We start from the raw sequence: 26,860 nt of genomic DNA, 5'->3' as shown, positions 1-26,860 counted from the left end.
TCACATCTATACAGGCACAATAGGACAACTGTTGCAGGGAGCAGAAGAAGTTTTGGCAGAAGGAATTTCTCTATGGTCCACCTAGGAAGCCTTCAGAGTACAGTAGGATCTGAAGTTTAGCTTGTCCTTCAGCAGTTGTGATTCCAACTCACTGGATGCAAAGAAACAGGTTGAATCCTGTTAGCACCTCCTTTCAGCGCACCGCGGAAAACTGTATTGAGTTAGTACTTGTGCTGGCAGATCTGAGTTTCACCTCAAGCAAGGTGTCCAAAGGTCTCCAGTCTGCCAGGATAATTTTGGTAAATTGAGATGCTTGTGTTTCAGTTGCCAGCTCATCAAAATAATAAACATAGTATTTTGTTTTAGCTGACGTCAGTGCACTGTGCAGATACCTCTACTGTCCTGAAAGAGCAAGTTCCATATTTTCTTGTGCTTTGCAGGCTAGAAAATGGTATTTGTGATCAGTTTGCTACCCTGGGTAGCCCCGAGCAGCCAGGGTGGCAGTGAAAGATGCATTGGGGTAACCCCCTAAAGTGTGGTGCCACAGGCCCCTGTCAGCAGAGAAGCTCTGCCTACTGTTTCAAATATTAAGTTAAAGTGGGAATTTAAACTCTACTCTGTTGTGTTCTTAAAGCTGGAGTGCAACATCAACATTTGTTGGGCTGAACTGCCCTCAGAGCCCTAAACAAACAAATAAACTCCTCTCCCATTTGTGTTGTGTGTTTCTAAATGTTAACATGAGTCAGGAAGCGAAAGGCTTGAGTTCCCACAGTCTGACATTTGACTGCAAGGTGCAGTTTAGCCTGTTGCATGGCAGGGTGACGAGCCCGCACTGTGCGAGCAAGGAATTATGTTAGTCATGGTTGTGGCTGGAACTGGAACTGGAGGCTGCCTCTCTCTGTTTGTGTACACTTTCAGCTGAAAGGTTTGCTGCAGGGACTTGGGTGCTGTTATACAGAGGTGACCTCATGGCCCTGTCTTTATGAAAGAAGGAAGAGTGCTTTTTGCTGCTTTTCCGTGTCTGAATTTTGATACTTTTCTTTTTCCCACTTTTCCTTCCCTTTTTCGGAAGGTTTTTGAATATTTCTCAGCGTTTTCACTTTTCTCTCTCCCTTCTTTCTACTTGAGCCCCATGCTTGTTTAAAATATTAGCTGCCAGGACGTAGTGCCTTACATTCATGTATAATGCCTTTTCTCATATGTGAAAACTTCTGTGTATTTAGGACTGTGCTCATGCTAATTCTGGGCAAATGCTATTTCAGAGGAGAATGCTTGGATGCACTAAATGGCTCTGTGTAATTGTAAAACAAAATCTAAGTTTACACAATCCACCTTCTCAGGCACTACTTTTTTTTTTTCCTTCCACTTTGTCTTTGGCACACTTTATTTTCCAGTAAAATGAAAAATGAAGATGGATTATTCAAAATTGATAACAGTAATGGACCATCATGTAATGTTTTATTGAATTTGAGTTCTGTAAATTATGTGGTGGAGAGAAATTTGCCTGCTTAAGTATAACAGAAATTGCCACTGTATTCATATAATTCTTCATAGTGTAATTTAAGAAAAAGTACACTATCCATATCACTATTGAATAAAAGGTAAAAAGGTGCTATTACACTATCATGACAGCTCTCCTCTTGCTACTAAGCGACATAGATAAATGTGTCTGCTTATAACTTACTTGGCTAGGGTCCAGGTTTGGGAGTGGAGTTTGGGAATAATCTTCCACCTGGGCATGGGATAGGAGGGCCCTGCAACCAAAGGGATAGTGTTCAGGGATGTTCTGCATGTTTTGGGAAGGTTTGGGCAAATTGCATGTTTCTTCTGGAAGCTTTGAAGTTCTATGAAACTGATAAAAATCTATTTGAATCAGTGATTATGTTCAAGGAGGAGACAAACTGGGGGCCAGACAGGCAGTGTTTTTGTTCATATTGGCAGACACTTTAATTTATCTCCATTTTTAAAGAATTTGTAATGAGCTTTTGAAAGCCTTGATAATATTTATTGAACATTTTTGTGCCATTAGTAATGAATTATACTTGTGATGACATGTAAACTTTCTTTTTTTTTTTTCCAATGGAACCTGGGAATATTTAAAAAAAATACATTTCCATTGCAAAGAGAATACAAGGGTGGAACAGTGATGAGAGCTCTGAGCCTAACAGTGTTTATAATCTCTTTGCAAAACAAGCTTAGTTTTCATGCAATTTGAGGTACAGTATCAGGAGATCACACCAAGACTAGTATCTTGGAAAACCAGTTCAAGCCTGGTAAAATGGACAGTTAATCTGTGCACATCAGCACAGGCCAGAATGTGAGAGTCAATATTTTCTTTCTAGGATTTTTCCCATTGTACACCTTGTCTTAACAACTTTTAGCTAAAGTTTTGTGCTCAAAAATTGAAGTAGTAGCAATGAAATAATATGTGAAGCAGGCAAACTGTGTTCTAAGTCTGCCTGCACCTGGTGCTACATCTTCATTTTCATGGATTTTTCTAACATATACTGACCTTTAGGTTTAGAGCCTAGAAACAAACTCCTCCTGCCTTCTCCATGCTCTGTCATCTCCCCTCCTCTCCCTGCAATGCTGTTCTCTGCTCTGCTCTGCTCCCAGGTCAAAGAGTTATGACAGTGATTGGGGAGGAGAGGAGAATGAATACTTAGTGGCATTACTAATCACCAAGAAATGTCTCACAGCAGTGGAAATGCAGGCAAATGTTAAAAAAAAAAAGAAAAGATCAACAGCATTTTCTTTGTTTACTTATTTCACTGAAGAGGGAAAAGTTATACAAGAAAACCAGCCTTTTCTAACTTTTTTAGCTGCCCACTATGTGGCTAAGGCTTATACAAGCAAATATTTTCTGTTATGGGCTAAAGTATTTTTTAAGGTCATTTCCTGTAGCTGACAGTGGGGTGGCTTTTTGTAAGGAGTCTTCTCTCCTGACAATGATCAGTCCACTTGAGTTTCATTTTTATTGCTCATTTTTTCATGGAGAGGTGTCTCCAGCACAGAAACAGTCAGAAATCACACATGTTTACAACTACCTATAAGGAGATCAATGATGTGGACTTTGTTGTCTTCTGCCAAGTAACAACAGGGTGAGAGAGAAGGTTCTCAGGTAATGTCAGGGGATGTTTAGATTGGATATCAGGAAGAATTTCTTCTCCAAAAATGTTGTCCAGCACTGGAACAGGCAGACAGGGAAGTGGTGGAATAACCATCCCTGGAGGTATCTGAAAGACATATAAATGTGGTACTTGGGGACATGGTTTAGTGATGGGCTTGGCAGTGCATGGTTAATGGTAGGACACAATGATCTTAAGGGTTCCTTCCAACATAAATTTTTCTATTATGTTCTCTATATCCTGTGCTCTGCAGACAGCTTTTCCTTGTCTCTAGTTGAACAAAATAATTTTGTACCTCCTCTTGAGGTGGATTGTGTAACCCTACTACTAACAAGCACTGGTAACTGTGGATTTGAATACTTAAAAGTAGAAAAAACGATGGACACAAATTTATTTTCCATGTTTGCTAATAAATAAATTTACTATTAGACTAACCATTAAGAAAAAAAATTAAAACACGACCCAAATGCCACTTCTTCAGTAACTTGTTTATTTACCTTCTGGGAAATTTCTGCCTGGATACCAGAAAACAGGAGGGATCATGAAAAGTGGTAAGAAAGAATCCCCCAAGATTATTTTTTTCTATCCTCCTCCTCTGAAATATTTTTCATGCTTAATGCTGGAAAGATTGTTGGGTTTTTTCCATCCCATTTCCCTGTTACACATGCAGGCACGGACAGGGCCATGAGGACCACACTGGCTGAGGTGTGGTGGTTGGTACCTCTGTCCTTATCGCCCAGCAGGGAAGTGCAGAGCTCACACCCACGCTGGGTGGGCTCTGGTCCTGCCTAAGGACAGCTGCTTGAGAGCAGTGGCTTTGCAGCAGCACCTCCCTAAGGGTCTTTTGCCTGATAGGATAAGACCTGTGAGAGACGTGACAACTTCCACAGGTGATGCGGGCATCAGACCTCCCAAAAAAATTCCCTTGGCCATATCATTCTCTTGTACCCCCTTAGGAATATATATATTCAGTCAGTATTACCTATCTTAGTTTTAGCTTTTTATTGTTTGCTTCCCTCTCTCTATTTACTCCTCCATTATCCTGAATAACTTACAAAAGTTCTTTAGGAAAAGAAACGTTGGGTTATCTTATTCCTTGAAATTCATGTGTGTGTTCCCTTGTTACACTATAAGTAAGAGCCTCCCATGCCAATCCTCTCTCTTTCCCAGCACAGCAACAATATTTATTCTGAATAGTAGTTCACATCTGCTTTTCCAAAAGTTACCTTTCTTATCACCATCTTGTTACTCCAAGACAGCAGAGCATTTTGAATGCCTGAGATATTTAAAAGGAGAATCTGGCAGGGAGAGGAGATGTCAAAAACCTGTTGACGCTAAATATAAATATCCCAGGCAAGGGACTGTTTGAGGATTAGGGTTGTCCTGATGAAGAGAGAGGAAGGTGCAAGAAGAAGGTGGAACATGAGGGCATCCAATGAGTTTCCTCACTTGTTAAACTCTAATATGCAACTCTTAGAAAGAAATACTGACTTATAAAAAACATGGCCCTGAGTCAGTGAAGCAGTACATTAGAAACGTTGCAAGTTTATAGTCTCAGATTAGTTGTGAAATATCACATCCTTTCAAAGATCTATTTAAGTTGCTAGAAATGTGGAAAGCCTTTTTTAAGGTTGGGTATGCATTTTGCCTGTGAAGCCTGAGAACCCCCCAGTGTATCTCACTTATCCTTAATGTCTCGTGATTATCTGTGGACTGTGAAAAATATCATGGCAAGTTAAGCCAGTAAAAGGAGGAAGACCTATTAGGAAGATTCAGTTTATGTTGTATTTAAAACAGGTGCTTAATAAAATTAAGGGTACAATTGAGGCTCTCTTCTCTGCTACCTAAAATGCCATTAATATAATCCTATGTAGAGCGAACTGTGCATTTGCTGTTCTCATTCCCAGCCCAGTGGCAAGAAAAATGAGGACTGATAAGCAGTGGTTTTGCAGAGCATGGTTTTACAGACACTCACCTAGGCTAACTCTCGAGCCTATGTTTTCTTCCTTCCCTACAGGGCTTGCTCTCAGAAATCCTGCGAAAAGAAGAGGATCCCAAGACTGCCTCTCAGTCCTTGCTGGTAAACCTTCGGGCTATGCAGAACTTCTTGCAGCTGCCGGAAGCAGAACGAGATCGAATTTACCAGGACGAAAGGGAAAGGAGCTTGAATGCAGCGTCTGCCATGGGCCCAGCGCCTCTCATCAGCACACCGCCCAGCCGGCCTCCACAAGTAAACTGCTCTCTCTGCCTCTGGGGTTTGCTTCTTGTGCTCTCTCACTGTCCTCCTGGGTGAGATCTTTCTGAAAAAGAAGAAACTTTTTGCTGTCGCACTTTTTAAACACTTGTAGAATCATTACTTGCAGTGCGTATTGCAAATTAAATTTAAGAAATATAATGGATGATAGTAGCACTTTATTACTACCTATTTTCTAATTTTAAGATAAATTCTGTCCATTATGGTTCCTACAGAATTTTTTGCTCATTTTATTGAGGTACAAACTTTACTGGGCATGGAAGATGATAGCTTTTAGCTGTCATCTTTTCTTACAATTCTTAGGTTCTTAACGTTATAGCTTCAGATAGGGATTTTGAAGGATTTGGACCATTAAACTGAGAGGGAATGAAAGCAGAAGTGTGAGTTCCTTCTAGTGCCTTAAAAATTATTTTTCCAGAAAGCAACAGGTAAAACTAAAGTGATGGGGGAAAGAAGATCCCGTCCCAAAATGCTGGGCATGCTTTTACCATCTTGAGCTACTGACAACTGCTTAAAATAAGAGCTTGCTATATCCATTGCTCTGAATGATTTGGATATGTTCATTAAAGCTTCATGTAGTATCTGTTAAAATGGAACTCCTATTGATTTGTCTAAAATTTATTTGATTTACTTCTTCAAAAATTACAAAGTTTGATAGAGCGGGATCAAGAGATTCAATGGTGCAGTCCTTGTGTCGATCAAGGAAATTCTTGTTGATGCTTGTTTTAAGGTACATGAGAAATGCACGTGAGCCATAGGAATGCACAGAATTTCCCCAAAGAAACATGGTTCATTCCAAAACCTGTATATTTTCAGAAATACTCTGTGTTGCTCTGGCTCAAGGTTGTACTTATGCAAGGAAAATCCAAACTGATCTGCAGATATGTGGCAATCATGCTGTATACACAGTCCACTTTTGCTAAACAAAGCAAAGCTTTGGGATTGTGGGAATTTTGTGATGGGTGATTTTTTGAGAAAAAACAGCAGGTTTTTGTTATCCAGTCATAGGCTTGTGACTGTGACTATGTTCTATACCCATTCACAATGCTATAAATTCCTCTTGAGATTATTTTTCTAAGTTACCTTCAGCTAATGGATACTAAGAACCACACTAAAGTAACGAATAACAAAATTGTAGGAGGGAGGACAGAAGGTCACCTTGACCTGCTGTAGTACTTTTCACAAGAGAAGAATTTTTTTACCCAAAAAAACAGGCTGTACTAATGGTGTAGTTTTGTTATCATAACTGAGTTTAGTCTATAAAATCCACTATAGATATTCTTCAAGATAAAGGACAAGACTCTATTTACATAGTGATGCTTTTGTGGGAAATAGTTAAATAGAGATAACTGTGTTTAAAATAACATTTGAGTTTGTTTTAATATCTGTACCTGCTCCCACAGCCCAGGTAATTCAGAGCCAAGGCTAACCCTCCTTCTTAACTTATCTCTTTCTGCCAAGGTAATGTCTCACTCTGTCTCAAGTGGTCTTGGGCAATTTCACAGCTAAAGAACAGAGTTAATTACAGGACCTTCCTGAAGGATGTCAAGTCAGAGGTAGTCCTTGTACTGGTTTTAATTCACACTTTAAACTGTATAAATCCCTTGCAGCCAGAAAGAAAGTGAGACTTAGGGGTTTTCTTAACTGACAAAACATACTGTAAGTCCAAATTTGATGGGAAAGGGGGGCTAAATCTATCTGTCTCTACTGTGCTCTTGTTCATAATTACATTTCATTTTTTTAGTGTGAGTCAGGAGTATAGTTAACCTAATTGCGACAGTTCAAAGTAGAAACAGCATACATTTTTGTTTTAATCCTTTTCAAAAGAAAAGCAAGTGTAAAAGGAAACATTATAGACTAATACTTGAGGTCTGCAGAACAAAGCACTTATTTTTCCAGTTGTTGTGCTGTTCTCTGTCATTCAGCAAAACACACACATTTTCCCTAGTGAATAGATTGAGAATGTAGAAACCTCTGAGTTTGTGACCTTGTTTCCAGAATTCCCCACTATAAACATCTGAAGTACTTTTCACCTGCTGCTAAGTGTTCAGTCTTAAGTTTGAAAATTGAAATATCTGTGTTGGTAAGATAACAACAATACTTGATGCTTGAAATAATAGTGAAATTGTTCTAGTTGTAACATTGGCTAGTATAACTTTACAAATCACAGCCGAAATAAATTACAGTCAGGATACTGCAAAATTTTCAATGCAAACTGCTACTGTGATACCTTCCCCAAAATGTCCACAGTTTATTGAATATTTGATACTAAGGAAATAAAGCTACTATCATCCTTACTACTAAATTTATTATAAGCAATTATTTAAAGATCACTTTTCAGGAATACAGCATAATATTTTTCCAGCTTGACTGTGAGCTTCTCGGATAACCATTGAAAGAGAAAACAGACCGTTTATCCTGACAACAGAATTTACACAAGAGCCAACATATTTAATATTAAATCTTTAGACCAGTGTAACGTTTGAAACAATTAAACTATGAAACCATGAAAAATGGGAGCTAATATGCCACACATGAAGGTTTATTTTGCAATTGCAAGTTATCAGTTTCGGAAGGATGTGAAAATAAACATCCTGAAAAGGATCTATTTTGCATTTTTGTGTTGCCAACTGGTGGCCAGACAGTAGAGCAGACTTAACCATTTAGCAGCTGAGCTTGTTCTGTGTAAATTTTGCATTCTGTTGTATGCAAAAACAAAAAGTGTGACCTTGGAGGTCTGATTGGATAGTAGGAACTCACCAAGCATAAACCCTGGTGCCTGAGTTAGAAGGAACAGTGTTCAATTTATCTCATTTTTACAGCATTCTTACTAGTTGCTACTTGAGCTAATGTATCTGGATTGTTTCCAATTCTTTTTTCAAATCCTTTAAGAAGCTCTTTGTCCCCGTTACTTCTCCCTTTCTCTCTGACTTAAACAAAATGCAAAATCTTACCTTTTTTTTTAATTGAAATCATTAGCCTCTAATGCATGAGCTTTTGGGATGTGTGTATAGCCCTCTAAGCTGGTCAAGTTGTAAAAGTCTGCTACTATCTTCCACACTGGTGGACTGAGCACAAGGAGACGGCGTACACAAGAATTTTTACCTTGGACATTGTTCGAGTTGCCACCCCTGGGGCAGAAGCCTGTCTGTCAGGCTGTTTCCTGGGGCACTGGAACTTATAAGTATTAGCATCTCCATCAGGTAGGTACTGCATGGAGACATTTAACCTCTGCAGTCTAGAAGGAAAGGAAAAGGTCCTTTCATGTTCTATTTCTTTTAATCATTTCCCCGCATTCTTCAACACCTTTGTCTTGCAGATCACCCCACAAAGGCCCTTCTGGGATATTCCTAGGTCAAGTTGAGAGAATGAGTCTATTGCATGTTATATGGAAATGAGAGAATCTGGGGATATTTTAGAGGATGATGAGGGGCTAGGGATGGCCTTTATGTATCATCAGGGCAGTTTGGGATGTGAAGGGAAGATGACTCCCCCTCCTCTGTACAGTTTGTGGGGGAGGATAGAGACAAGTGGCCAAGTTACAGATTTTCTTTTTCAAAATATTCTGCTTAAAGGTTTTTAGCCATCCTGCAGTTACAAACACATCTTTCTCAGGACAAGTAATCCCTATTTCAGCTGAGCCAAGGAAGAAACCTTTCTTGCCACCCATATTTCCCAAAGAAAATTTGTGTTTACCCTTGGGGCCCATCATCATCCTGTGTAAAAACAGAGTACATGTAATGTCAAGAGCAGAATATTATTTTAACAATATTATTTTAACAAGGCAATGTTTTAAGAAGTAGCCAAAATCTTGCATTAGTCATGGTTCTAGGTACTCATTGACCAAAACCTTCATCTCATAAATACAATCCTGGCCTCTCTGGCTGCAGATAAATTACAGTTCCTTCAAGTTAAAGCAATCATGGGTTGGGTCTCAGAGATAGGATGTTACTCTTGAAAGAATGGTATCTAGGAGAGCGCTGCTTTGATGATGTTTGAGGAACAATGAATCTCCATTGCAAGGAGTTCTGGATAACACCAGCTTCCTTGAAACTTTTTAGGTGGAGTCCTAGTCCCATATGCATGTGCCATGTATCACCACCAGCAAAATTTTTATTTTCAAGTTGGCAAAATTTTAGATTTAGGTTGATAATCTTTGTGCCAAGTTGCATTTTAATGAAAGTAAAATGAACAAAATAATAAATGCAATTCTCTCCTCACACCCCCACAAAAATCACCATGGAGGAGAGTTAATGGAAACCCTGACACTTAACTATAACTGCACTTCCAGGCGCCACTGTAATAATGGAGTAGTAAACCTTGTCCTGATAAAAGCTGTTCTGAAAGCAACAGCATTTATTGTACCTCCTCTGCTATTTGCAGAGCAGAACTGAAAAGTAGTTTGTTTTGCCTGGAATGAACTACTTTATGAATTTTAATGTACAATGTAATATTAAAAGCTAAACCAGGATTAAAGAAGATTTTTGTTCCCAAGCTAAAACAGTAGTTATGAGAATGTGTTATATAAGATTTTTTTGTTTCAGTTTCGATGGGGAAGGAATGAGGTTCCATGTTTGTGAAAACCTCTTCATGCTGGTTATTCCTTTTATGACAACTTTCCCTTTTTTTAGGAAAACTGAATTAATCCAGAACTTCTTGCTGCTGTAATCAGTCTTATTTGATGAGAAGATATATCTGGGTAGGCCAGGAGGAGATGGATATGTTATTTTTTTTCAAGTATTCTTAGAAGACTAGATTGATTCGTGATAGGAAGATAGCCAAATGAATTCCTGATTCTCAGTGTGTTGCATTTGTAAAATAATGTTCCCCTCTTCAGTTAGTATTTCCAGTATTTGGTTACTGTCAAAAATAAAATAAAAAATTAGCTGATCTATGGTTTCTTTCCTAAATACAAAATGTGGCTGTAGGTGTGGGTGGGGTGGGAGGTTGTGCTTAAGCATAGATGAGATGAGAGATTATGTTTTGTTTTGTTTTTCTCTCCAAAATGAATACTTTTTCCACCTCCTCTACCAAGTCCTGAAGTTGCACCATTGAGAGCTTTTTTGTTTTCTGTTGGGTTTTTTTGAGGAGGAGGGTGTTTTTTCAACCCAGCTTCAAACAGCCTCTCTCTTGAACTCAATTCTAAATTCAACACAACAGCCTAGATGCTGCTTATGTATAAATTATGAAACAGTTATATGTATGGATATTCTCCAAGAGGTTAATTGACGTTATTGCATGGAATTCATCAGACCAGAGCAGGCCAATAGTCAATCTAGACCAGCCAGAGTCTACACCTGATCTTTGAAGAGAAATTATTAAGACACAGGAAAAGAATTGTTATACTTGGCCAATGAAGTGAATTGGAAAGGGAGAGGGTACAACTGAGAATCACAACTCTTGGTAATCCCCAGACCATCATTTTATAACTTCAAGGCTTTATTCCCCTGAAGATCTTTGGGCTAATACTGCTTTTTGATGCAGATATTAGTGTTTTCTGAATTCAGTTAGTGTTCCCTGATTAAATATCAACAGAAGGCAATAGGAGTTTGTTTGTTTGTTTTAACTTTGATGACATATTAGATGCTGTTGAATTTATTGTACCTGTATAAAGATAGATGTGATTTGCAAACCAGAATGAGGATTTTCAGTAATTCCCTTGGGTTAAATGCATATCCATATTAAATTGGACATTAAGAAGTGTGGACCGAGTAGCATAGTTTAAATTATGTCTACAGCATGGTGTGTGATGGCTTTTGATGGTCTGTGTGTTCACAGCTCAGTTAAGCGATCTGTGAAGTACTGCTACAATGTGAAGCTGTCCTTTGAAGCTCAGTAGCAATCAAAAAGGCAGTGTGCTTACAGAAGAGACACATTTTGATCAAGATCACAAGAGCAAAGTGTTTCCTTCCCAAAAACTTGTGTATGCTAGCTGAATACTTTCATCTTCTCATCTTCCCCTTGGGTCCTTCAAAGATTAGTTAAAAGTTTAAATTATTTTGGGGGGAAGGATTGAAATTTGTTTCCCAAAATTTAAACCCAAGGTTCAAGGAGGCGTCTTGACAAAGCCATCACTTTTTCATTCTCTAATCTAGCTTAGGCTGATTTTTACATTCACAGAGATAAGTCTGTCTTCAGTTGTATTTTAACATCCCCACCACTTGTCAGTTACCTTCTGGCACATCCTTCTTATTTAAAGGTTATAAAATTGCCACTAATTTTGTATTTTTAAATTATTTCACTGTATGATCTTCAGGAGATGCACCTGCTCTTGCAGCCCTGTACTGATTTGTCTGGTGTGAGGCATACCTTTTCCTGCTCTGCAGTGGGAAGGAGAGAGTTTTGTGGTGCTGATCCTCCCTCCCTGCTGCCAGGTGCCTCAAATGTTTCTGAGCAACATTTGGTCCAGGCTTGGCCATCCTCTTGTGCAATGTGGCTGGTAAAATGTCACACTACAGAAAAGGGCATGACTGCAAAGTACTAATTGTTTTCAGATGAAAAAAAAAATCATATTATTAACTGTATGCCACATTCTGGGATTTTTCTCCATTTCCATTTTTACTTAGAACCCTTGTGCTAATGCCTGCCAGAATGGGGGCAAGGAAATGCTTGTGGACAACTTGTTCTTCTGAAGTTTTGCCCCTTGTAGTTAATGGGCATGTGTTAGCACAGTTCCTGAAAAGCCTGATGGACAAATCACGTTCAGCAAAAGTGGCATGCACTCTCAGTTTCTGGGCTAGATTATTTTATATTAAAAGCACTATGGATGATACCTAACACAAACTGAGGATGGCATTTCTAGGAAAAAATGGGCTGCTGATTTGCCTAAGTCCATCTCTCATCCAAACCCTTCGACTCCCATATTGTGAGACCTGTGACATATGAAAGCTCATAGAGAGTGAGATTAGAAGATGAATTATCATGTTGTCATGATTTCCTTTTGAACCTCAAGGGACTTCAGAGCACAGGAAGATGCTGACTTGCACTGGATCAAACTGATAGTGAAAGTGTGGGTTTAGACACGTACTTAAGAGTAGGCTGAATCACCTGGAAGTGCCAGGCTCTGTCCATTAGACCTAGAATTAGGCTGAATGACTGTCTTAAACTAGCTGTGTAACTTCAGAATAACCAAATTAATTCAGCTCTCAATAACCTCTGTATGAGTCAGTATGTTTGAATTGAAATCTTAAGGTTTGATTTTGTTTGCATCATCACCTTGTGGGTTCTCGGCAGAAATCCAGTTTTCCTTTCCTCTGATCCACTTTAGGATTAGTGGCCCATCAGGTCCACTAATCTTGAGCAAGCCTTGCAAGAGTAACTGCTAAAGACAGACGTTATCCTTAACTACTGAGAATATTGTAGGATAAGCTGAGTACCTGCTGATTTTTTGTACCTCTCAACTGATATTGCAGAAACTGCAGTCTAACCTTGGTGAGATGATGCTTGGTGTTGAAACATCACTTCCATCATTTCCAGAGGATGAAGGAAAGGATAGTCTCCTGCACATCATGTCGCTACTGATGTATTTTTTTGTTGTTTTCCTTAATGCTGCAAATGCAGCATAAAGGTGGTACTGTAATCACTCTGTCTTGTTTGAATGTTTGGTGTTTATTTAATCTGGATTGCAAGAAGAATAAATATTTGGTGTATGTAAGTGAAATACAAGTAGAATAAGTAGCTTTAAGAAGGTCTTATCTTGGTTTCATGAAGGAGTGGTTTAAGTATGCGTTATTCTAAACTGTCTCTCAAAAACAGCTTAAGAACCAAACTGATAAAATAAATTTTTAAAAATTCAATCTAAAGCCACAACTTTTCAACATTATAATGCATTAGAGTGTACTGGGCATAAGACATTAATCAAGATATATCTGTCAGATTTCTATTTCATTAGAGATTCTTTTATGTTGCACTTAAAATTTTTATTTAATTTGTGTGGGGCAAAGAAATCATGTAAGGGTTCACAAGTCTCTACAAGACTGTTTGACAGGTTTCCACCTAATTTATGACATTGAAATTTGCACTGGTCTGTTAATGGTAACTCGAATTTCAGATGCACCTGTTACAATGCACTGAATTTTCCTGTTTCCTAGTTGCTGGAACCAGAGATAACTTAAAATGTTTATTCTGCAAAATGCTGAAAGAGTATCAGAGAAAGATTGGATAAAAGGAATAAAATGAAAAGGGGAACTACTTAGGGAGGGAAAGAGAGGAAAATAACTTTTTCATAATGAAAAATGTCTCATATTTTCTAGGTCAAAACTGCTACTATTGCTACAGAGAGGAATGGAAAACCAGAAAACAATTCCATGAACATTAATGCTTCCATTTATGATGAGATTCAGCAGGAAATGAAGAGGGCTAAGGTGTCCCAAGCACTGTTTGCGAAGGTTGCGGCAACCAAAAGCCAGGTAAAATCCCAGGGCTCAAAGAGCTCCATGTCCTGTGCAATTATTTCCCAGATCAGTTTCTGTGTGAGTTTAAATGTGTAGCTGGGTCAGGGTATCAGCCCAGTACAACAACTCAGAGCTCCTTGCTGAGTCTGGAGGTAACCTCTGGTTCCCCAGAGAGGGTAGAGAAGCAGCTTCCTGAGATGTCTCACTCCCTTTTCCCCACCAGCTAGACACCTTCCCTCTGTGCCTGTGGATCTTGATGTGGCTCAGAAGGGATCAGGTTCATCAGTTTTTAGCTGATGTGAATGTGGCAAAAGCTGTGGTCCAGATCTGGGTATCGCTGCCAAATTCATCTTGAGGCTTTGGTGTTTTGCAATTGCATGTGCTGCAGTGAGGAACGCTGGAGTGCTGGGTTTTTGCAAAAAAAATTTAGTCAGACCCACTGGTGAGACTGGCATGAGAGGTGGACTGTCAAAAACAAAAAAAAAAAAAAAAAGAAAACCAACAAAAAAAGGACATCAAAAAATTAAAGTTGTACAAGTTATAGCTGAGAAAAAAAGTATAATTTTGTCAAACACAATGTCTGCTTGGTTACCTGCTTGCATGCATACATATATGTTGCATATTCAGTTTTAAGCCTTTGTTTTGTGGTTTCCTATTCTGTTTTCTTTAACTGAAGATTTTCTTTCAAGTTTAGTGGCAAGAGGGAAATCAGTGGGCACTTGTTGGGTGTGATTATCATAAATGACATGTCTTCTGAGAAAGATCACTGGAGTATGTGAATGCATTGATTTAAGTGAGAATGTGCTCAAGAAGTAAAGGCAAAACATATAGAAAAATGAGAAAGGTATAGTTATACAAATGCTTGAAAGAAATCAAATGTTGAATTTTCATATTAGATTAAGTGTTAAATACATTTAATCACTACTTCTTTATTTTTCTAAAATTATTTCATAGAAAAATTCAGCATCTTCCAGGGAAAGCTAGTGAAGCTCAGTTGGACTGATGTTTCTTGGGCCATCAGCATTTTAGTGCTGGTTTTCTTTTTAACGAGGCTTTAACTTTTGACTTCTGTGCTGTTCACATTTTGGAGTTCACTTCATTGTACAGAAAGGATGTTGTCTCTTAAGTTATATGGTGTAAGGAGCATTTAAAGGGATATTTTGGAAATGTTGTATCAAAATGATTAAACTCAAGCTGTGGACTGTAAAAATTATAGCTTTATAGGCCACATGCCTGCCTACCCTTCAATCACTGTCAAAGTGATAATTTCAACAATAATATGTTTCTTTTATTGTGGGATTCTAAACACCAAGTGCTGTTTAAACATTAAACTGAATTGTTTATGTTAGTGCTGTACTCAGTGTGTCATACATCAGGCCACTATAATCTCTCATGGAATGTAAAAATTCTGTCATGAATCATGGCTTGTATATCGGAAATTACTGTAATTTTGATTGGAAATTACAGAGCTCTTGAAATGTTTCTAATTATGATAGAATGTTACAGCAGCTTCCAACCTGTGTGCTCCTCAGATGTCTTTATTTACATGTCAAAACTTGGGGTTAGAGAACTGTCCGTTTTCTGCACCTTCCCCTTTCCACTGCATTCTTCTGTAAAGCTAAGGTATTAAGCCAGTCCATCAGCCCACATAATTTTGTTCTGATCTGATTTGTGCAACAGTGTATTTACTAAAGTGCGAAGCCTTAAAATTTCTAGGTTGATCAGCTCTTTCAGTGCTGACTTTCAGAGGGAGAGGCAATCAAAATGAAGCCTGAAAGCCTCCAGAGGACTGCAGGTTTAGTTGAGCATTGGTATAAAATCTAGATTCTTGTACAAACTTTGCTACTAAGTACACAAAACAACATCAAACACTTCTTTTCTACTTTACTCTGGTGATTATACCTGTGTTCTCAGGGGTTATTTTTCCCACCAATTTCAGCAATATTAATTTATGTGTCTAGCATGCTTTCAGGTCTGTAGTTAAATGAAGTGTTATTTGTACTAGAAAGCTGCTTTGCAGAAGTAACCTCCTAGGTGGACTAGGATGTGCTGGGTCTTCTCAAACTAGCAGACTGTTAGTAACCAATTAATAATCTTTTGATATGTAGCACTGCCATCTATACTAAAGGAGGTGCATGTACTGTAAAAGATTCTTCATTGGAGCTCTTCAGTGGTACAAGTAAACATTTCTTGGGGCAAAAAAGTCTCCCTTGCACAAAAAAGAGGCTTGTTCAAACATATTCTCTAAGAGAACCTCTCTTGAGAGAGATCTCTTCTTGATATTTTTTTCAGTTTGGAGATACTGGTTCCATACTCAGAACTGGAAATCCTGAGATAACCCAAGTTGTAGTAAAAAGTCTGAAGGACTCATATTAGAAAATGATGTGTTGATTAACATTTTTGTTCTTAAAAATTGCTAAAATTGAACATTATTGATTTTATCTTATTTTGGATATAAGGACTTAATTAATTTCGGAGTGCAGTCTGGAGCTGTGGTGTAAAACCATATGTGACATAAACCAGCTCTGTGAGGGGACAAAGGCCTAGAAGGCCTTGCCTTTTTTTTCCTAATAAACTGATTTGGGGCAACATTAGATTGGATGAATAAGGAGCCAGCATCTGCAAGGTGGCTGGGCTTGCCTGAGCCAGGAGACTGCAGATAATGTTCTGCTGACTAGAGCACTTTGTACAGAATTGCTACTAAATGATGTGCTACAGGAGTTTCTATTTGGGTAGCACCAAGGTAAAAAACGAGCATCTTCCCTTGCACTGTGTTAGTGCCTTTGGCAAGAGTGGAACTGGAAATCCTGGGATAATCACTTAATTACAATGAAAAGTCTGGAGGAAACACATTAGAAAATAATGTGTTGATTAACAGTTTTATTTTTAAATCCTCCTGAGTTGTGGAGGACCAACCGCATGTGGACCTGACGCTCAACAAAGCAGCTGGGTGCTGGGGCCTGCTGTGGCAGAGATCCTGGGATCAGGCAGAGGTTGCTGTGCTGTTAAGAGAGTTCATTTTCTGACTCAGGTGGGGGATGATTTGCCTGCTTGAAGTTTCATGGTGCACTTTGCTGGCAGCTTGTTAGTGTTCCCAAAGGAAAGGGCCTATCTGGTACATGGGTTTGGGGACACAGCTAGGACATTCCTTCCATTGTTGAATACTTTTCCCACACAGGAATGCATATGTTCGGTATATTTTTAAGTGTCTATGTTTTTAAGGATTGATATATTATCTTCAGAATAATTTAAAATCTGTTAAATTCAAAATATATACTTCAAAAGTTAATATGATTATACTGAGGAGCTAAGAAGGATATTACAATTCAAATTCCTGGAATACATCATATCTTTGGAGAGTTTTAGAATTTTAATTGGCAAAGCACGTAATGTCCGTGTTTAAAATCTTGTGGTTTTATTGTAGGTTGTCTTTCTAATAGGCCTGCATGGGTTTTTTGTTAGATTATGTTGAAAAGAAAGCTTTGCAAAAATGCACACAAAAGGAAGACAGAAAGGTTTACCAAGTGTTTTGTCTCTTCTCGCAGGTTGTTGATTCTTAATGGCAGAGTGGCAATGCCAACAGTATTATTTGCTAAAATTTAATCAGCACACCTGAATAACTCTAAATTAAAAGAATCCACACGTAAAATTTTGTGGCGTATGTTAGTTTTACAATTTCATCATATTGGATTTTTATTAAATTTGCAACCTGAAAGTCTGATTCAACTACTTAAGGAAGCACATTCCTAATTTTGTTATTAAAAAAAAAGAAAAAAAAAGTTGATTTGTATAATGATCATTAAGGTATCATGGTTCAGTAACTCTGCAGTGGTTACGATGTTCTCATGTGGGAGCCAGGGATGAGTTTTTCTTGGTGGTGACAGATGCTGAAAACTAATTTTATTCCATAAAAACAGATAAACAAGCAAACAAAACCCCCATACCTAAGAGCCCTGAGAGATAAGGCAGGTAGAGACTTGTAGTGTTTCTGTATGTTTACTATGTTTTGAGAAGTTAGATTTATGTTATGGCTTATCCTGAAAAGCTGTGTCTCACATGTGCTAGTATGAAGCAGGGAAGAAAGCAATACTTTGCTGAAAATCCGGTTAAATTGCTAAAGCTTTCTTAAATTTAGGAAATTACAGTTTGCAAAAACTGCAGTAATATCAAGCTCCATACCTCTGAGAGTCCCATGCACTACAGTTTCAGGCCACTAGCCTGCTTTATTTACCTAAAGAAGTTTAATTTTTAGTGAAATAAATGGGTGAAATCAATACTCTTCTGCAGTCAATCCTGCAATCCTGGCTCGTTATGGCTCCTTAGGTGCCGAATGCCCTCCCTTCTCACCAAATGAAAATGCCTGTATGTGGAGGGTGAGACTCTTGGTTCACACAGAATCATGCTTTGATTTTAAAATAATTCTAATGGAGTACTACCATACCTCCAGAAACCTCATTTAATGAGATGGTTCTGACCTGTTACTTCTGAGCTGTTGTGTTGTGTTGTCCAGTTTCCTGTTCTTCATCCCCGTCTTTCACTTTGGTTAGTAGTCGTTTCACATACAAAGTGTGGAGGTAAAATAATGGTTTTCAGAACATGCTAGAGACTCCATCCTGAGCCATCAGGCAAGTATTTTATACAGTGGCTATTTAATTAGAAGGGGTTGACTTTTTGCCTTTGTATGCACTGGGAGTGTTCTCTTCCAGGAGGCTGCATAAGAGATCCTATGGGTAGGCACTAGGCGCAGAGCATCTAGCACTCATGAGTAGATGGGAAGGAGTTAAATGGGAAGGGAATGCTAAACATTGGCACTAAAAATGCTTTTGGCATGCAAATACCATGCTTTTCCTGACATAAATATTTTCAGAATAGGCCATTAGAGTTCAGGTATATAAAACCCTGCTTTTACTGGAAATTTTAATGTTGTAGTAAACCTAGAGATTTATAGTGAAAAATTGATGTCTGTTATCTCACTTTTATCTTTTTAACCAGCAGTTTTATAAATGCTATATCTTTGATCTGGCTTTTTCCATCTAGAGACTAAGCTATATACGCTAATAGGAAAGTCATTTTTAAACAGCTTCCCACACTGAACAAGCACGGTATTGTGGATCTGGCACAGAGATGTAACATGCCATTACCGCAGATATAGAACAATCTATTCAACTATTTTCCAGCTGGAGGAAAAGAAACCTTTTTATCACCAAGAGTAACCCTCTGGTAACAATGTGGCTTTAGGAGGGGATCTTGAAATTTATTTCCAAAGCTGTTTCCTCAGGGCACTGCACCTCAGGCTGCCCAGAGGGGTGCAACCTGCAGGGCAGGAGGGGGCTCAGTCCTTCGCCCATCACCCTGCTCTCAGTCAAGTTCTCTCCTGCCTTTGTCTCCCTCAGAGCAGCTGAGTCACTTCCTGGGTTTAAATCTTGGCTTAAAAACCTCCTTCCCCCCCAACCCCCCCTCCCCCCCAACCTCAGTGTACAATGGATTCTCTGTGGAGCAGGGGGGGATGCTGCACAGGGAGACGCGAGGTGGAAACACAATGTACTCTGAGGTCTGCTGTTTCACAGGTCCACCTGGAAATAAACCCCTCACCCCAGTGCAAAGGCGAGATACAGTAGTTAGAAAACATTAGCTGCAAAAACACACAACAACATCTATTTCTTATAATTTTTTAATGTTGTTTTCCTCCCCCCTTATTGCCTGGGGGTGATTGCTCTGGCAGTTGAAGAGGTGCCATGAGCAGCAGGAGTCGGGGTGGGATCGGGTGTCGGCAGGGATGCAAGAGGAAGAGTGTGAACTGAGAAAGCAAGATGGGCTTTTGCATGCGATCAAGAATTGCCCCATAAAGCGGCATGTCATTCAGTGAAACTGTGAAACTTGGCAGATAGAGCTGATTTGTTTCTTTCACAAAATATCGAGTTACAGAGTCATACTGTGTTCTGTCTTGCCCAGGTCAGAGGAAAAAGGATTTTCAGGTTTCTGGTAGGGGAAAGAAATGAATGTTCCATGTCCTTCCTCTGCCCCATGTCCTAGTCCCTCTTACAACATCTCCTCTCAGAAATAAAGGTTAAAATCTCAGGAAATTTCTGTAGCTTTTTTTTTAAAAATACTTCTCAGAAAGGGAGTAGAAAAATTCAGTTTAGCTGACTCTCTTATCTCTTGACCATGGTAGACCCAAGAAAAGGCTGGCATTGATCCTGACTATATCCCACTTTATTGGTATGGCTTTGGTGGAGTGGCTAGACTTCAGTGAGCCTTGGGTTCCCCCTTATAAAGAATAGATGGCAGCTTCATGAATCAACAAAGATGCACTGAAGAGAAACCACCTTAAAATCTTCAAGGTGGTACACATCAGCATGTAATTGCCCAGGTCACCTTGGAGCCAGGTAGCCCTTTCAACACTTTAGGCAAAGGCTAGATTTGTTGACACACTGATGAAAAAGAGTGCTTCCTGAGCATGCTTTACACGAGGGGTCAAATCGGCTGAGGCTGGAGGTTCCCAGCCAGACGGGTGGCAGCAGGAGCTGTTCAAATGCTGCCGTTTAAAGGACTGGTAGCAGCTTCAGGAGATGGAGTGTATTTGAGCCCTGAGGAGAGCTTCCCTGGAGGGATACGGTGCACACCTGCCCCGCTCTGCTCCGGTTGGGAGTTAATGCCTAACGCTCTCACAGCCGCAGCCTGTGGCGCGTCCCTGGGAGGCGCTGGGACCGCTGAGTGCCTGGCAGGATGCAGCCCGCAGGTGTCCAGAAACAGGAGAGCAGGGGGTTTTGGTTGGATGGTTTTTGTCTGGTGGAAAGAGCATAAATGAGTGAGAGAAGCTAGGAGAAGTACAAGTTAAAGTCATTAAATGTACAAATGAAAAAGGAGAGCCAAGAAGAGAAAGCTCTTTACAAAATATAAAATTATGTTAAAGCATCAAGACGGCACAACATAAGGAATGTTTGGTACATGTTATTGAAACTGAAAAATCAGAGTATGGAATGAATTATAATTTAGCATAATCCATAATTTTACAGTTTTCATTTTGAATTATTTATCTTATATGATTTGATTAAAGATAAAACTGGCTGACAAGATCTCTAACATCTCTGCATGTCTTAATGTCAAATGAAAAAACTGTATTATAACTTCACCATTTTAAATTTTTTATTTGTATTGTTTCTATATAGCTCCCTTTTATTTTTAAAACATATTTCAGCTATTCATTGTGTACACGCGATTCCATAACCCATCAGGCTTCAGTGTTGCCTCAGTACCTCTGATTCAGTAAATCAGATCATAGGCAGCATGCTGTCATATAATAAGGTGTCTGATCCTTATTACCAGTTTGTTGATGCACAGACTCCTTCAAATTGACCATTGCAACACATGGTTTCCCCTGAAACTAGCTGTGATAATTAGCGTGGCTCTAATGAGACAGAATGTCACTGATCTTGTGCTGAACTGTCGAGTATCGACGCTACGGATGGGAACTGTCAAAGCTTGCCATCTGTGACAGAGCTTGGCATATTCCATTTGCAAGGTAGAGCATGCTCAATAGACTGTTTTTAAACAAATGGTCCATTTCTTGATTAGGGCTCTGTGTTCTGTTACTGTGGAAGACTTTATATCATAGTTAAACTTCTTGCTTTTTTTTTCCCCCTTTTTCTTCTACTGGGGTAAGCTTGTTAGGAAATGAAAACATTAATGATCCTCAAACCAGTCCTTCAGTCTTCTGTTAGACTTTTGGGGAGAGGTAGGGAGGATCTGATGAGATATTTATTCTTCTTCCTTCCCCCAGTTATCTTCATGTATTTCTTCTAGGGCTTGCAATCCCACAAGCCTTTTATCTGATTTTTTTAAGCACTGAGGGGTAGGGATGGCATAGTTTTGAAGTATAGCAGAACAAAAATTTAGAAGTCTCAGGTGACGTGCAGCAGGAGCATGTGCACCTGGGATGAAAGATTGAACTGGTCAGGAGAGTCAGGCACCCAGACTCCCGGGACTGGCCCTGCAAAATGCCATGAAAAAAGTCCAGCGCTGCTTATCATTCCAAAATATGCTTTGTTGCTTTTTATTTCCTCCTTCTCTGGCAGACCACACAGGGCTTGTTCTGAAGAACATTTTCACTAATCTGATCAGGCAGCCAAATACGCCGGGAAAACTGCTTTAATGATCCCACTAATTACCTCAAGTCAATATGAACTGTATTATTAGACTGAGGGAAAATATTCCATTAGGTCTCCCCCTTGGGAGTTTCTCCGCTTTGTGATGTCACCGAAGCCTTCGCCCTCTCGCTTGTAATTAATTTTATTTACACACGCAGGCACGCACAAGGTCACACCTGCACAACCGGAGCTGGCCAGGGAGCTAGTGGCACTCAGGCTTAATCAGATCTGTCATAATTACCATTCTGCATGTTTCTGACACACGCTGTGAAATATTTCAATTTAACTGCCGCTACCAGCACAACCAGATGTAGTGTGAGTGTGGCTGCATTGGAAATATTATTCCTCAGGATAAACTCTCTCCTCCTCCTTTTTCCTCCCACCCCCTCTCCCTTTTACAGCTAATGTGGCACAGAAGCTGATGTATCCTGTAAATCTTGAATGCAGTGCTAGATTGATAACAGCAGATTAGACAGTTTAACCACAAACAGCTTGTTCATTTTTCACAAATGAAAACCACATGTGGTGTAACTAAAATTTCAGGCTTTTTTTTTTTTTCCCCTCCTCTTTGGTTGTTGTTTCCTTTTGTGTGTGCGTGTGTGTGTTAAGGTCTGCCTTTAGCTGTAAAGGGGTGAAATAAAAGAGTAAACATACAGGGGGAAGAGACACTGCTGTCTTTGGAGATTATTTCTCTTTGACCTTTATTAAAAACCTTCCCTGTTTTGGCAAAAAAATCAGATACCGCACAGGGGTTTGTCACTCACTCTGAGACTTTCTAATCTCTGGGGTTTATGCCCATTTATTAAAGAAGTCATCCGACTGTGCTGGTTTTCAAAATAACATACCAGCAAACTCCTCACTTTAAGAGCTTCTAACCAAAAAATGTAGTCTTCACTGCTACCTAAATTTAGCAGAAATAAAATTTTCTGCCAAAGTTTTTCACCATGGATTTTGTCTCCTTGCTAACCCTTCCCTGTACCTCTTCCTTTGGGGAAAAGATTCTTTGTAAAAAAGAATCCCCAAGGCCTTTAGAAATTTTTTGGAAATGGAAAATTGGTCAGTATTTTTATTAAAATATTCCCATATTTCTTTTGAAAACAGATAGTGAAAAATTAAATACTATCTTATGAAAACACTTTTTAGGAGACTAGAAATTTCTGTAAATGGTTTTGCTTTTTTCACAAATTCATTTTTTCAGGTAAATTGTTCAGCCTTCCCTAATTAAACAGCCATCAGTACTTGGTAAGGTAGTTTTTTTTAATCTGCTCTTTAGTAGATCACAGTTGGCTAGTTTTCCTACACAGAGAAAAAAAATCTATGCTGTTTTGATAGAAAGTTTTAATTATAAGACTCTAAAACAATTTTTGCAGCAACGAAAAAAAATGTAAGTGTGCAGAATGGAACTAAGCAGATTCTCCAAAAGCTGTTCCAGGTATTGTCAGGCGGGAGGAGTGGAGCAGTACATGGGATAGAAAGTCATCAAATCTAATCTGTAATAAGGCTTCCAGGGGAGGTTAAAAAAAAAAAGTAGCTTTACTAAGAGGTTGTTTTATCCATTGGCCATGATTTCTGATGCAGTGGCAATATTGAAAGTGCAAGAGTCAGGGAGCTAAGACTCAGTGTTTGAAGTCAGTCACAAGAAAGTGAGCAGGACAGGTTTTGAAAGCCACTGAAGGTGCAGTTTGTAGCAGAAAATTTAGCTATGTAGATGGCCCCCCTGGCTGCTGCAGGGCTCATGCTCGTACCAGTTGGGCAGCAGCTACTGACTGCATTTCTGACTGCATTACTGGTTTCCCAGAGCTGAGTTGGTTGGTGCAGGTGTCCCTCCCTTCCATCAGTGTCCCTCACTGCATGGCAGTGCCATCTCCATTAGTGACTCCCCCAGGATCCATGCAGGCCCCAAAAAGAGTGAAAATCTTATTCTGGAGGAGCAGCCAAATTCCTGGAAGTGCTGTGGGTGCAGATATCAGAAAAATAAGTCTGAAGTAAGATGAAGAGGAGGACAGGAAGGGCTCATATTGGACGAGGCAATGCTGAAATGAACTGTCAAGATTCTTGCAAAGATCTGGAAATACAGCACTCATTTCTCCAGAAAGCTGTTCAAAAAATATGCAGTTGGAAAGCACTGGATTGCCAAAAGAAGAAAGTATGGCACCCTCTGCCACCTCCTCTGAGTCTTTTATTTTTAGTTTTTCTCTCTTAGGTAGAGGTGTTCTGGTTCCTACACTCCAGATGTGTGAATCAGCTCTTCCCCAGGCAGCACCTGCTGTCTGCCTGACAAGAGGTGCTGTTTCTGGCAGGATGGATTTTCTTAATCTCTCTTCCTGCATTCTATACCCTCACCTTCTGTTTTGTTTTTATCTCACCATCTTCTCTTATTCCTCTCAGTATGGCTCTTCTCTTAGTTCTCCTTGGACTTTTCCCACCCCTTCCCATCCCTTAAACACCCTCACCACCCACTCTTGCTCCATCTGCCTCTTTATCCTGCCCTACCCCTGTCCCCTGCCTGCTGGAATCCCACCCCAGGCACAGCCCCCCACACACCATGATTTTGTACACATATTCCTTTGTGTGTGGGACACAGTGTGGGCACTCCATGCCTTTGGCCTTTGCTGGACTGGTCACCAGCACTGCTGGCTTTTAGGGTGGAGCATTGTTCCCATTCTCTGCACGGATTTAGCCAGGAAAAAAAAACATACTCTTGGTTTCTCTCTCTTGTGCCTTCTGTGAGCAGATCACTGATTCAGGAGGTTTTTGAAGATTGAGCATATCAGTGTTTTAACTATTAATAAAAAGGGAGAAAGTTTGAGTGAGCTGTATGAGAGTTAACTAGGGGCATAAAAGCAAACAGAGCTGTGGTGGCAGAGGCGAGGAGGAGGCTGAGGAGTCAGTGAGCAGCCTGTGGTTCCCGGCTGTGGGGGAAGCGGGGTACCAAGTAAACAGCACGGAAAACAAAAGCGAGCTCAACCCGTAACTAAACAGGAAATGACAGGGTAGAATTCCCGCTGAAAAACTGAGCTGCTAAATATGTAACTGCAACGAATAAAGGCATCCTGTGCAAGCACAAATATACAGTAACAGTCTGAGAAGTAATTTGTTAAAGGAGTGACCAATTACAAATCAGGTGAAGGGCTGCTGGGCAAAGGCAGGAGTAAAAAATAACAGATGTGTGTTTCTCCCCTAAACTGTGTAATTCAAAACACATTACACCTGAAAGAATGTTGCAGGATTGCTAGATGCAAGGTGAGAAAGAAGATGATATTTTGTTCCAGATAAATTTTTATTTTACTGCTCCTAATAATTTCTCATTGCATCCATTTTTTTTATTTTGTTCAAATTTAACCTCTAAGTCAAACTTCAGATTTTCGGTTATGTGTTAGCCCGAACTGTTGGCATCTATTGAATAGGCTAGAGCAGGCATGCAGCTAGCTAAGTGGGGAAATTTCCGATTTGCAAATATTTATCTAATTTCAAATCTGCCAGATTCTGTCTGAAAGCACATTGTTATTCGGGGGGCATCTCATTTTTATTCCTGTGCAGTGTTATGTTCCCTTACTTCAGGATGGAATTTTAGAAGCATGTAAATATAGTTTTCAGAATCTTTGTAAAGCAAAGATGTTTGGAATGAGAAGTCCTTAGCAGAATTCCCTGAAGTTTTGGACCCCAACTTATCAAGAATGGCACACATATCAGTTAACATCTGTGGGTTGACTCAGGTGACTGGTTATTTTGCTAGGCCTGGTGCTTAGCATCTTTAGTACCTATAGCATGCAAGAGAAAGCTCTACTGATACAGGAAGTTTCCACTCTTTATGTAAGACCAGTTATTAAAAAAACCCAAAAAACTATGAAAAGCTTGAATTAGTTTCTTTATATTTTTTGCTTTAAGGGAGCCAGTTTGCTTCATCTCCAGTAAATCATTTGCTACTCTTATTTTATATAAAGAGAGAGCCTAAAAGGATTGATCTATTTCACCTGAGGAACAGGATGGGAGGGCTCAGGGCAGGAAGACACGTGCTGCTCCCTGCAGTCCGTGACTTAAGGGCAGAAGGTACTGCTGAAACTGCTGTCTGTAAACACAGCTGGGACTGGGACTCAGCTGGGCTGGCACTCTTTTTGGCCAGTTAGGAAAATTGTAACACTGAGAGCTGCTCTCTCTAGGAACTTTTCCCTTGTGGCTGTTCTTGACCTCATCCTGATGGCAAACTACCTGGAAGCGCTCTTGTGTTAGTTCCCACCCAGGAGAGAGAAACCTGATCTCTCCAGCTTCCCTTTTGATCCAGCTTTCCTATTATTTTAAGTTTCTGCCGCAAGCAATTGTACTCCAAGTAAGGGTATTTTAGCTTTCTGAGGATTTCACTGCCTTTCTTTTTCCATGGGCAAGATACGTGCTTCTGGCTGCTCCTGTCTCATTTGCTGGGAGGCATTGAACTCTCACAGGTGTGGATTTTAAAGATTTTTTTTTTTTAACTGCTTTGAGATAATGAACGTTATTAATTTTCTGACTGTTGCTGTGGTTAACAAAATCTGGAGGAAAGTCAGAGAAAAGTTTCTTTTCAATTTTCTTAAGACTCCCCTCACCCTTGGCTTTATTGGGGCATTAATTGTTCTTCACTGTGAAACTGAGAGCCACAGAATCCAGCTTAACTGCAAGAGATGAGACATTTTCTCAGGATATTTAAATGTCTAATTCAAGTCTATATGAAAGCTTTTAGTTAGGCTGTGAAAATTTGAAGGGATGTCTGAGAATGGATTTGAGCTGTGTCTGTTTTGGAATGATGTCACTTGTTGGAATATCTTGTCAGCTGAACTGCATTTACAATGAAGTCCAAATATCTGTGAGCCTGTGATTCCTCAATGTGTGGTAGATCTTCCCCTGATCCAAAATGAATTCTGGAAAGAAAAAAACATGTGACAAGAAGCCATGAAATTAAATTGC

The 26,860-nt window shown here is 39.6% G+C and overlaps 1 protein-coding gene across 5 annotated transcripts in view; it reads left to right on the top strand.

The window, feature by feature from the left end:
* The window catches only part of SATB1 (SATB homeobox 1), a 92,332-nt gene that overhangs the window by 52,040 nt on the left and 13,432 nt on the right, over nucleotides 1–26,860 (top strand). For all 5 annotated transcript variants that reach the window (XM_036406481.2, XM_036406485.2, XM_036406484.2 and 2 more), the window contains 2 exons: nucleotides 5,146–5,358; nucleotides 13,635–13,790. In XM_036406481.2, the coding sequence (XP_036262374.1) occupies nucleotides 5,146–5,358; nucleotides 13,635–13,790 (369 nt within the window). The remainder of the gene's footprint in view (nucleotides 1–5,145; nucleotides 5,359–13,634; nucleotides 13,791–26,860) is intronic.

The sequence above is a fragment of the Molothrus ater genome, chromosome 1, assembly GCF_012460135.2.
Source record: "Molothrus ater isolate BHLD 08-10-18 breed brown headed cowbird chromosome 1, BPBGC_Mater_1.1, whole genome shotgun sequence".
NCBI classification, from domain to species: Eukaryota; Metazoa; Chordata; class Aves; order Passeriformes; family Icteridae; genus Molothrus; species Molothrus ater.
Note: the sequence above shows the minus strand (reverse complement) of the source record. Positions and strands in the feature narration are given on the sequence as shown.